This window comes from Lepidochelys kempii, chromosome 13, assembly GCF_965140265.1.
Source record: "Lepidochelys kempii isolate rLepKem1 chromosome 13, rLepKem1.hap2, whole genome shotgun sequence".
NCBI classification, from domain to species: domain Eukaryota; kingdom Metazoa; phylum Chordata; order Testudines; family Cheloniidae; genus Lepidochelys; species Lepidochelys kempii.
The window spans coordinates 32,013,138-32,025,650 of NC_133268.1; the positions used below are offsets into that span (position 1 = coordinate 32,013,138).

The 12,513-nt window shown below is 51.9% G+C and overlaps 1 protein-coding gene across 14 annotated transcripts in view; it reads right to left on the bottom strand.

Moving 5' to 3' along the window:
* Positions 1–449: 449 nt before the first annotated feature.
* CEP250 (centrosomal protein 250) overlaps positions 450–12,513 on the bottom strand; it is a 121,166-nt gene continuing 109,102 nt past the window's right edge. For 11 of the 14 annotated variants that reach the window (XM_073310062.1, XM_073310065.1, XM_073310061.1 and 8 more), the window contains 5 exons: positions 6,998–7,105; positions 6,507–6,662; positions 5,024–5,137; positions 4,859–4,906; positions 3,135–4,234 (listed from right to left, as the gene is read on the bottom strand). In XM_073310062.1, coding sequence (XP_073166163.1) covers positions 3,941–4,234; positions 4,859–4,906; positions 5,024–5,137; positions 6,507–6,662; positions 6,998–7,105 — 720 coding nt within the window. In that variant the 3' untranslated portion in view covers positions 3,135–3,940. Of the gene's footprint in view, positions 1,787–3,134; positions 4,235–4,858; positions 4,907–5,023; positions 5,138–6,506; positions 6,663–6,997; positions 7,106–9,803; positions 9,889–12,513 lie in introns of those variants that run through there. The other 3 variants (XM_073310066.1, XM_073310070.1, XM_073310071.1) reach the window with 3 other exon arrangements.

Sequence of the window (12,513 nt, forward strand, 5' to 3'; positions counted from 1 at the left end):
ACCACAGACCCAAACCCTTGGATCTGAGAACAATGAAAAAGCATTCAGTGTTTTACAAGAAGACTTTTAATAAAAAATAGAAGTAAATAGAAATAAAGAAATCCCCCCTGTAAAATCAGGATGGTAGATATCTTACAGGGTAATTAGATTCAAAAACATAGAGAACCCCTCTAGGCAAAACCTTAAGTTACAAAAAAGATACACAGACAGAAATAGTTATTCTATTCAGCACAATTCTTTTCTCAGCCATTTAAAGAAATCATAATCTAACGCATACCTAGCTAGATTACTTACTAAAAGTTCTAAGACTCCATTCCTGTTCTGTCCCTGGCCAAGACGACTACAGACAGACACAGACCCTTTGTTTCTCTCCCTCCTCCCAGCTTTTGAAAGTATCTTGTCTCCTCATTGGTCATTTTGGTCAGGTGCCAGCGAGGTTACCTTTAGCTTCTTAACCCTTTACAGGTGAGAGGAGCTTTCCCCTGGCCAGGAGGGATTTCAAAGGGGTTTACCCTTCCCTTTATATTTATGACAGAGCCTATATAAGAAAAAGACCCCAAAATCGGGACTGTCCCTATAAAATCGGGACATCTGGTCACCTTAGCCTAGTCCCTTATGGTGGGCCTGGGAATGTTAGGCCTGGGACTTTGATTGAGGAATGTAGTTTTGTGATTGAGCCTTGGGGGCAATCCCAGATAACGAATGTATATGGATCATATGGATATGGTATTTGTATTGTATATGGGTATATATGTACAATAGTTATGTGTACATATGACACCACTTCATAGCCAAGCATAACAATTCTTTTCCAATCTGGTGTTGTAGTCTGGCACTTTTACTTTGGTACCACAGACAGCAACACACTGCTCGTCGGGCAATTACAGTTATCACCTGTATTATGATTGGTAGGAGGCTGTGTTTTGAAATACTGGGATAGGTATTGTTATAGTGAGCCCCACAGTGCTATGTATATGAGGCGTAAAACAGAAATTTGGAGTGGTGACATTACAAATGAGGCCTTTATATATAACTATTTTGTAATTAGTTACTACCCAGTACTGCCCATTCATGCTACAGGTTACCCTTACTGCTGGCTGTCACCCTCCCGTAAGCTTTGCTGGGCAGGAAACAGGAGCAGCTAGCCTCTGTTTTATTGGTTGCATTGCTCTGTGATACACCAGCAGCTGACATGGAGTTAGTTGTTTCTTATGGATGCTGTCTTTCCGGTAACCTACTGAATGGACAGTAACCAATTTATTAAATGTTGCTGTGTCAGCATTTAGTATTGGTACCCAGACACTGAACAAGATTGTTCTGAATAAAATGGGCCTTACTTAGGATGCAGTGTCACGGACCCCAAAGTGTCCCTGGTACTACCAGGGAATTTGGTCACCCAATTTGTAGTTACTGTGTAACTTAATTTCTTTATCAATTTGTTTTTTCTTTGCCTTCATGTTGTTTGCTGCCATTCGTTTGTTGATTTTTACCTGTGTGTTACACAGTTTAGCCATGGTAGGCACGTTGTAAATGATGTACAGCACTAACACAATACAGCAGGACTACCGTTGCTTTTACAGGGTAGCCAAGTTTAAATGAACTGAAAGGGATTTCTAGCTGATTACCAACATCATGTCCATAGATGGTAGATTGAGGTGTATTTGACCAGCTTTATATTTATACAGCACTTCATTTTTCTTTTCTTGATGCTTGGGGGTTCCTTCCTTCACTGTATACGGAGATCTTCTGGTGTCTTTGTGCTGTGACATTTTCTGGCGTCTTTGGTCTGTGGGATGCAACCGTAAGCAGCTTAAGTTAGTTAACATCATACATTTTTTGTTTGTTTTACGTTTTTTTTTGTTTCTAGTAACTCAAATTTCATACACAGATTAATGAAGTGTGTTTACAATGTAATAGGGACCAAGTCTTTTATAACACAAGCTATAATTTTGCAATTGTTGTGTACACATTCATTTTTACTTGAGCTGCATTACTAATATTTTATACTAAATGTAATACTTACCTGCTGGAATAGATACTCATAATCTTCTGTGAGAAGGTGAATTGCTTTCCCTTGCTGAGCACTCTGTTTTAGCAAAAGAGTTGTTAACAGAATTTTTACCAAGCTTTTTAGAATTAATTTGCTTGTGATACCAATTCCATTTTTAACTGTTTAGAAGTGCAAGCTTTAACAACCACTACTTCCCAAGCACATAAAAGAAAAGTGTATAAAATTAAACCAAAATAAATGTTAAATGCAAGTCTATGCAAACACTTTAAGAAAATGCACTAACTCGCTACTCTCCCACAGGGCAACAGCCATCGTCTTTGACCAAATCTAAGTGTTCATTTAAAGAGTAAGCTTGTCGCTCCAGGGGTTATGAAAAACCTTCCAAACTGAACAGGATTCCAGGGCTGAGCTGTCTTCCCCAGGGCCTGGCTACATGGGAGTGTTGTACCACTGTAACTAGGTACCAAGGGACGCCACTCCCCATGTATGCACTCAGTTATATTGGCATAAAGGTGCTGTATAGCTGTTCCCATACAGGAAGGGCAATAGCTGTGTCAGTATAATTATACCCACACTTGGGCTTGTATCAGTATACCTATCTTCGTAAAAATCATCTCCCAGCCAATCGTTATACTGGTGTAACTCTCAGGTGGAGCCCAGACCTTGCTGCCACTGCTCCTCAGGGCTTCTACAAATTGCACCAGAGAGTCTGGGCAGTTTCCAGCCGCTATCTGCCATTTCCACCCCAGCTCTCTACCTGCTTTTGAAGCTCTGTGTTTTGGATTATTTTCCAGAGGTGCCTTAGCTGCCTTTTCCCATGCTGAGTTTGTTGTATTCCCTCCTGCAGCACAGGCACCAAACAGCTGGCTTGCAGTGGGGAGCAGGGCAGGGAACGTGCCGGGGAAGAGATTTCCAGGGGCTGTCCCCTTCTGCCCAGCTTCCTCACAGCTCAGCCAGGCACAAAGCAAACTGCACAAGGAAGAGGTCCATTGCAGGACAGTGCCCATCTCTTGGCACTGAAGTGCAGGTCAGGAAGAGAAAGCCCCAAGGATGTTTTTAGAACTGGAGCCACATGGAAGGAGGTTTTTGATAGAGGGAAAAGACAAAACAAGGGAAAATAATCCTCTTTCATAGGGAATAACTTTATTGTAAAAGCTGAAATACAGATCCCGCTGGAGCTCTCACTAAAAGGGAAACCGTACAAAGTCATTTGGAAGCAGCTCTCCCAGCAGCAGGAGAGCAATCTCTGGGGGCACCTTGTAACAGCAACATTCCTGGGGCAGGCAGCAATCATGCTTCAGAAAAGGAGAATTCCACCAATCCGCTGCTGCCAGTCAACCCAAGAGCCTTTATCCAGCTCGCCTCAAATCTCTGAGCCCTGCCCAGGCCAGCTCCAGTCTCTGATCCCCTACCACAGTCCTGCTGGAAAGTTTCCATGGTGAACACTGCTGCCTATGGTGTTTCCATAATGAGCACTATTGCCCACCCTGCCCCAGGTCTCAACTTTGACACAACCCCACACCCCTGAATTCACTCCCTGCAGCAGGTCTCTGCACACTCTAGGGACATTCCCCAGGATACACAGGCTGTGAAGAAGGGGGAATACCCATGTTCTTATTGGTTCCATCCTCCCATGTGCAACAACCAACCATGTGGTTCAGAGTTCCTGAAGATTGGTATTCAGATGGGGCTACGAGAAGTCACGGCCACGTTAACGGACAGGCTGGACCCTGAGGAGGTCTGGCCCATGAAAATGGAAGGAATGGCTCTTGAAGGGACAATCACCACCTTTTCCACTACCACGTATGACTCTTCTGCAAGGTGGGCAAGAGTCTATTGTCCATGGTACCTTTGAAAATGGCATTGCCAAACCACACAGAGGGTTGGACCTTGCTCTGGCTGTGACCCATTTGCTGAATGCTGATCCTGCTACCTCAACTCATTCCGCTGGGCTGCTCTGGGAGTGGAACTCAGAGGGTGTTTCTCAGGAGATTGGCCATCCCACCCTAGAGCCACCAAGGCCAAGCTGTGGTTCAGGGATTCATCCAACTTCTGCGTTTCTGCTTCTAGAACAGCAGCCTTGGGTTCCCTGGCCACAGCTGCTAAGGAGTGAGAGAGCTCCTGGTGTAGGCCCGACAGCTCCTGGCTGGTCTTTGCACAGCACTTGATGTAGTCCTGCTTGTGCTTCCGCTCCAGCACCAGCTGTGTTTGCAGAAGAGACACCTGAAGGAAGAGGACCAGGCTGAGCTCAAGGGGCCAAAGAAAAGAAGTGACTTGCCTGGCATTCTGCTTCTCTCAAGATCCCACCCTAGTGCCATCAGTTCTCCAACAGTCATGCCCCACCCGACTTGGCACCCCAGGGCTACCAGCCCCTTCACAGCTGTGCCCCACCTCACCCAGTGCCCCAGTGCTACCAGATTCCTCATAGCCCCCTGCCCGGCCTGGCATCCCAGTGCTGCCAATCCTACACCCCCTCGGCACCCCAGTGCCACCCCCCACCCCGCTCAGCACCCCAATGCTACAACCCCCTCCCAGCTGTGCCCCCACCTGGTGCCTCAGCACTGCAAGCCCCATCACAGCCACACATTACTCGGGCTGGGATTGCAGTGCTGTAAGTGCTCTCAAAGCTCTGCTCAGCCTGGCGCTGAGATCCCATCACAGCTGCTTCTTCCCTCACCTGCCCTGGGCCCTAGCACTACCAGCCCCCTCACAGCCAGGGCTGGCCCAGCGCTACAAGCCCCCTCAGAATCAGGCCCCTCCCACGCCCCCATTCCTAGGAGTTTCCACACAGCTGTGCCCCACTGGTGCAGATATGACCATCCAGATGAGAGGTTTTCCACTCCTAACCTGCTTCTGCAACTCGGCGAGTTGCCTACAGAGAGTCCGGGCCTCCTCCTGGGAAGAAAATGCAAAGAGAAGGGCTTCAGTCCTCAGCCTGCTTAGGGCAGGACTGGACCAGAGCAAGTGGAACTCTGCTAGGGTCACATGCTCAGGCTCCCTCCCTGTTCAGACCTGTCCTGAAGTCGGTGCCTTATTCTGCCCAGGGTCAGACACGGGAAGTCCACAGGCATCTGGCAGTGAGAAGCCAGCACGGTCCCTCTTCAGCCTCTTCCGCTCACACTCCACCTGCACGCAGGACACAGAGAAAGGGTCACAGCAGGCTGCCAGGGAGCAAGGAGCTAATAACCTGGGCTGCCCAGTGGGCAGAGAAGTTGTATCCAATGACGTGAGCTGCAGCCCACGAAAGCTCATGCTCAAATAAATGGGTTAGTCTCTAAGGTGCCACAAGTCCTCCTGTGCTTTTTACGGATACAGACTAACACGGCTGCTACTCTGAATTCTTCGCTCAGAGGCACTTACCTCCAGGTGGTGGCAGGGGAAGGAAGTAGGGCAGAAAGGGCTTCACTCTGGGGAAAGACCAGCTGATGCTGGAGTGAGTGTGTGTGGGTGCAATGGGCAGGAAGTGCTGGAGTGCATGAGGGATGGGCCAGCAGTGCTGGAGTGCATGAGAGTGCAGTGCTGGAGGGCGTGGGCGGGCGGTGCTGGAGAGCGGGCGGTGCCGCAGGGCGTGGGCGGGCGGTGCTGGAGAGCGGGCGGTGCCGCAGGGCGTGGATGGGCGGTGCTGGAGAGCGGGCGGTGCCGCAGGGCGTGGATGGGCGGTGCTGGAGAGCGGGCGGTGCCGCAGGGCGTGGGCGGGCGGTGCTGGAGAGCGGGCGGTGCCGCAGGGTGTGGATGGGCGGTGCTGGAGAGCGGGAGGTGCCGCAGGGCGTGGGCAGGTGGTGATGGAGAGTGGGCGGTGCCGCAGGGCGTGGGCGGGCGGTGCTGGAGAGCGGGCGGTGCCGCAGGGCCGTGGGCGGGCGGTGCTGGAGAGCGGGCGGTGCCGCAGGGCCGTGGGCGGGCGGTGCTGGAGAGCGGGCGGTGCCGCAGGGCGTGGGCGGGCGGTGCTGGAGAGCGGGCGATGCCGCAGGGCCGTGGGCGGGCGGTGCTGGAGAGCGGGCGGTGCCGCAGGGCGTGGGCAGGTGGTGATGGAGAGTGGGCGGTGCCGCAGGGCGTGGGCAGGTGGTGATGGAGAGCGGGCGGTGCCGCAGGGCCGTGGGCGGGCGGTGCTGGAGAGCGGGCGGTGCCGCAGGGCGTGGGCGGGCGGTGCTGGAGAGCGGGCGGTGCCGCAGGGCCGTGGGCGGGCGGTGCTGGAGAGCGGGCGGTGCCGCAGGGCGTGGGCGGGCGGTGCTGGAGAGCGGGCGGTGCCGCAGGGCCGTGGGCGGGCGGTGCTGGAGAGCGGGCGGTGCCGCAGGGCCGTGGGCGGGCGGTGCTGGAGAGCGGGCGGTGCCGTAGGGCGTGGGCGGGCGGTGCTGGTGAGCCTGGATGGGCACTGCTGAAGGGCGTGGACTGGCAGTGCTGGAGTGTGTGGGGGTGGGCAGGCAGTGCCAGAGCACACAGGGGTGCTGTCATCCCAGAGTGCCAAAGGGAGCTGGGGGGCGCTAGGAACTTGGCTCACCTGCTCTAGAGTCCTCCTGAGTTGGGTGTTGAGCTGCTCCAGCTCAGTTTTGTCATGTTCCAGCCTTGCGACAGCTCGCTGCAGACGTTCCAGCCGCTGCTGCAGGAGTTTCCTCTCTACCCCTGCTGCCAGCTGCTCCTCATCCTCTCCCATGGCCTGGGGGATGTACAGAGAAGAGTCTCGGTGAGCCTGTGCCATATGGGTATGGCAGCAGTCATGCTGCCCCAAATGCTCAGAGCGGGGAATCTGTACAAAGCTGGCTAGGGAGGCCTACAGAGAAGCACATTGTGCCTGATGGGGAATGCTCATCAGTCGCTCCCTCTGCTCCCAAAGCATAGGCACCAGTACCCTACAGGGCTCAGGGGCCACCCTCCAGCACATCCACCACTGGTGATTTAGGACCAGGGCAGAATTAATGCAGGCCAGATACACACTTCTTTCTTCTCCTCTCTCATGTGTACATGTGCCCTGCCCACTCTCCCCTCCCTCACCTGCCGTTTCCCTGCTCTCTCCTCTCTAAGCAGCAGATCCACATCTCCATTCAGAGCCTTGTTTGGAACCCTCTCCTCTAGGTCTCTGAGCGCTGAAGCAAGCTGCTCCTGTAGGAGTGACAAACAGCCTAGATCATCCTCTGGAAGTTAGGGTTGCAGTGCCCCTGCTGGAGAGGGCACTCACTGCTGTTCCCAGTGAGGCAGACATATCTTGCTCGCTGCAGGCCTCTGACTCTGCTGCCGACCTGGGCAGCGCCATGACCACAGAGGAGACCGAGTCCACAGAGGAGCTGGTGGGACTGCCAGTGGCCGAATACCCCCATGAGGCAGAGGACCCCAGGACAATGGAGCCCCAGTCCGAACTGTGTTACGAAGTAGGCCAGGGAAGCCAGAGTTTAATCTGGTTATTGCTCAGTGCTGGCGTCGACATGTTTCAGCTGGATCCAGACTGACCCAGTGGCAGAACACGCCGCCACTGTTAGGGCCCTGGGTTGGGACCTGGTGGAGTAGGGTGGGCCCAGGTCCCCCTACCCCCTGCTGCCAACTCCATCCCTGGGGTGGCAGCCTCTCCACTTTAGGCTGAACAGCCCGTGTTTGCCTGTTAGCTCCGCCCTGCCTGAGGGCACAGCCGACAGATGGCTGGCTTGCTCTGTCCTGTCTGAGGGCCCAGGGCCCAGACTGTTTGGTGCTCTGCCCTGCTGAGCGGGTCTAGGCACCAGCACCTGATTCACTGATTCCCTTGATATTAGGCAGGAACCCAGTGATGCAGTGAGGCAGTGTGGCCTCCCTCCGACCCAGAGAGGGAGGGACGACTGCCACCACACTACATGGACCCACTGGCTGCCTAGCAGCGCAGTTAGTCAGGGAGCAGGCCAGCAGGTGGTCCTAGGTGGTCTGATCCTTGACAGCAGAGCCATGAAGGTCTGTTAGTCCTGAACGTGAAGGGTCACAGCCAGTGAGGTACACCCTTCATGCCAATGGATCTCAGTGCCATTGCTGCGCAGTGGGGCAGCATGGTGTGTATTGCCAGCCTACTTACAGCCACCTCCACCACCTCAGTCTCGGAGGAAAAATGGACATACTTTTTCTGGTACCTCAATGAAGACTGGACAGCAGCTTGAGGGGATATGCCACACAGTCTCTGCCAGCCAGCCCACAGCAAGGATGCTACAGCCCTACTGACAGGATTTCCTAGCCCAAGTAATTACTAATTCATGTACTGGTTTCAGCTCAGACTCTGCTGTCTGACACATGGTAAGGTTAGATCCTCCCATCAGCTTGCAGTCCTGGAGCTCCTCCACAGGAGATATTGCATCACCCGGCTCCTCTTCGCACTGACCTCAGCCAGCCCTGGCCAAACTGTCTAGACCATGAAGTGAAGACAGAGCCCCGCCAAGCACTGACACTGGCTGCACCGCAGCCACCAGCAAAGGTGTCGGGGCTGGGGGGAGCAGCACGGATGAAGCCAGAGTTTTCTGTGCCCGGAGCACCACCTATCAGAGCTCAGCACAAAGAATGCTGCAGGCAGCAAGAGCACGTAGCCTGAGGAGGCAGAATGAAAAGGCAGTCCTCAAGGCAGGACTCTCAGAGCTCCAGGAGTGACTGGGCCAAGCATATACTGCTATCCAGAATGACCCAACGAACACAGAAAGGGCGAATCCAGCAATGGAGCTGCCTATGGCAAGGCCATGTTGGCACCTCTTGCCTTATCATTTTGGGCAGAGGTTCTGCCTCATTGCCTCCATATAAATCCATGGTACACCCACATCTTGAATACTGTGTGCAGATGTGGTCGCCCCATCTCAAAAAAGATATATTGGAATCGGAAAAGGTTCAGAAAATGATTAGGGTATGGAACAGCTTCTGTAGGAGGAGAGATTAATAAGACTGGGACTTTTCAACTTGGAAAAGAGATGACTAAGGGGTGATATGATAGAGGTTTAATCTGTGATAAGGTCTACAAAATCATGACTGGTGTGGAGAAAGTAGATAAGGAAGTGTTATTTATTCTTTCTCAAAACACAAGAACTAGGTGTCACCAAATGAAATTAATACACAGCAGGCTTAAAACAAACACAAGGAAGTTTTTCTTCACACAACACACAGTCAATCTGTGGAACTCTTTGCCAGAGGATGTTGTGAAGGCCAAGACTATAACAGGGTTAAAAAAAGAACTAGATAAATGCATGAAGGATAGGTCCATCAGTGGCTATTAGCCAGGATGGGCAGGAATGGTGTCCCTAGCCTCTGTCTGTCAGAAGCTGGGAATGGGCGACGGGATGGATCACTTGATTACCTGTTCTGTTAATTCCCTCTGGGGCACCTGGCATTGGCCACTGTCAGAAGACAGGATCCTGGGCTACGTGTTCCTTTGGTCTGACCCAGTATGGTCATTCTTGTGTTCTCATTGAGTGGACTGGAGGTCCCTGGAGCACACTGATTGCAAGCATTGAGGCACACTGATTGTAAGTAACTGTGACCTGACAATATCTCAATGCCAGCTGGTGCTGGGTTCACTGTTTTACAACAGAAACTCCTATTAGACCTGACAAACTCACAATGCTTTCATAGTATGACCAAACAGGGTCATGTGAGGTCCCTAATAAAAGCTTATGTCATACCAATCCTCATAATCTTTGTGAGATATATGTACAGACGATATTTAAGTTGTAAAGATGTACAGGAAAATAAAGTCTAAATCAAAGCAGGGTTGACAAGCAGGTTTTCACCAGACACAGGATGTATATTCATCAGTCTGCCTTGGTTCACATGTAAAACAAGCATTATAAGCCAACATAATGGAAACCTATTTGCATATGACGTCATCATCAGGATGTGAAGACAGCATGGAGACAGCACATCAGGGAGGGGGTAGGGAGGATGTCCTGACTCTGGGGACAAAACAATGAGTTTTGGAGAGTATAAGGAGAAGAAAAAAGACATTTTGTTATCCCAACAAGATTGGTTGGACATATTGGCAGATTGCTTTAGGTGAAATAAAACTAGTTTAGACAAGGGCTTAGCCCAGTGGTTCTCAACTGTGGTCCACTGTTTGTCCAAGGAAAGCCCCTGGCGCGCCGGGCCGGTTTGTTTACCTGCCGCGTCCGCAGGTTTGGCCGATCGCAGCTCCCACTGGCCGCGGTTCGCTGCTCCAGGCCAATGGGGGCTGCAGGAAGGGTGGCCAGCACATCCCTTGGCCAGCATCGCTTCCCGCAGCCCCCATTGGCCTGGAGCGGAGAACCGCGGTTAGTGGGAGCCGTGATCAGCCAAACCTGCGGACATGGCAGGTAAACAAACCAGCCCAGCATGCCAGGGGCTTTCCCTGAACAAGCGGTGGACCACAATTGAGAACCACTGGCTTAGCCTGTTAAATTTTATCTCTAGGAAGCATGTTATACTTTTGTTTTATATGTACTACTCACTATCTCTGAAATCTTAGCATGTGATGATAAACTTGTGATTGTTCTCACTCTAAATATATCTCAGTTCTGTGATGATATCAAAGACCTGAACCTGAGTTGTACCAGTCAAGTGCTGTGTATACTATTCCTTTGGGGAGAGCAAATCTCATAGTGTCATAGAATCATAGAATATCAGGGTTGGAAGGGACCTCAGGAGATCATCTAGTCCAACCCACTGCTCAAAGCAGGAACAATCCCCAATTTTTTTCCCCCAGAACCTTAAATGGCCCCCTCAAGGACTGAACTCACAACCCTGGGTTTAGAGGCCAATGCTCAAACCATTGAGCTAACCCTCCCCCCATCCAGTGACGGGGCTGGATACTACAGGAGGGGCTCAGGGACTGGGGGTGAACCTACTGTTAACCTGCAAAGCAGAGTGAGTGCTAGCAGAGCCCTGAGTACACTGGGTGGTTAGCAAACTGGTCGTGTCAGGGAGCACAGTTAAGCATCAGCAAGTCTCTCTCTCATTACAGGCAGGAGGATAACAAGGTGACTCAGTCCTGGGCACTCCAAGAAGCATCACATGAACTACATCAAAGTCTGGGGTCTCTGGCCTTCATGGTGAAGGTGCAGGACGTGTCAGTGGTGAAGCACCTGACTGGGATCAGTGGATGGGGTTAGGCCTGCACTGGCAGAACTCTCATCTAATAGTGGCATTTAGTGTTTCTGGCTGATCCAAGCTTCTGTTCTGAGGCTTTGTTCTTTGGGAAACTCTGGGCTGTTCTTGTGCCAGATTTAATATTTCCTGGAATACCTCCAGGAGGGTTATGAAATCCTTTCCACATCTTCAGTGTTAAGGGCAATATCAGCTCTGAGGCAGATGGAATGGTTCTGCTGCACTGAGTCGAAACTGGGTGGCAGAGGATGAACAATGCACCAACTGCCAAAAGTTTATGGTGCTGAGAACACAGAGCAGGTGCACATGCACCAGGAGGCCCAGGAAACACAGAGCAACAGGTTCCCTAGCCCAGGTGACTGGGAAGGTATGGGTCTGTCCAATTTCTCCTAGTGCTTTGGATGAGAATTGTGGGTGCCGCAGTTTCCCATTTGCTGCATGTGTACCCAGATGGTGGGGGAAGGGAGATTACTCTTTGCAGAGACCCAGAAGTCCAGGTGTGACGGTCGCCTAGCTACCTGGGCCCCACGGCCATGGAGAACCCAAAACACAATGACCCAGACATCTAGCTGCTTAGCAACTAATGACCATGGACTGCTGACCCACCCCCCGCTACCAGTTGTCATGGTACCACAGGCCCAGTGCTCTCTCCCTTGGCTCTATACAGTTCCTGGGAGGAACCCCCTTTCGTGTGTCAGTCCTCTTCAAGGGTTGCACTCTCTCTGTGGGGCTAAGCCCTTTGAGCCTCCATCGCCACCTGGGACCACACCTCTGAGCCTTCAGCATGCCTGCCTCACTCCGTGAGCTCCCCTCAGCGAGTCCACTCGCACTGGACCCCTGAAGGGAGACTTGCACATCCAAAGAGAGCAATGCATCCCCAACCTCTTTAGACTGGAGTGACTCTCAGACAACACTGTAAAACAGAAGACTTGTTAAATGTCTGTAATACAGCACAGAAAGCCTTTAGGTGAGCACAGAGAATGGGAAGCTACAGCCAAGTCCATCCGAGTCTGACTGGAGCCCAGGCTCCCTCTCACAGCCGCCAGTTCAGCAGCGTTCCTGCTTCTCACAGACCGCACTTAATTCACTCAACCTGCTCCTTCTCCCTCCTCTGTCCCTTTTCTCAGGCAAACAACTCTTGGTTCTCGGCTGGTCCGAAGTGGCTGGTTTCCTCCAGAGGGGTGGGGGTCGGCAGTTGTGCTGGAAATGGCCCACCTGTTGATCACTTTAGATAAGCTATTACCAGCAGGACAGTGGGGTGGGAGGAGGTATTGTTTCATGATTTCTGTGTGTATATAAAGTCTGCTGCAGTTTCCACGGTAAACATCTGATGAAGTGAGCTGTAGCTCACGAAAGCTCATGCTCAAATAAATTGGTTAGTCTCTAAGGTGCCACAAGTACTCCTTTTCTTTTTGCGAATACAGACTAACACGGCTGTT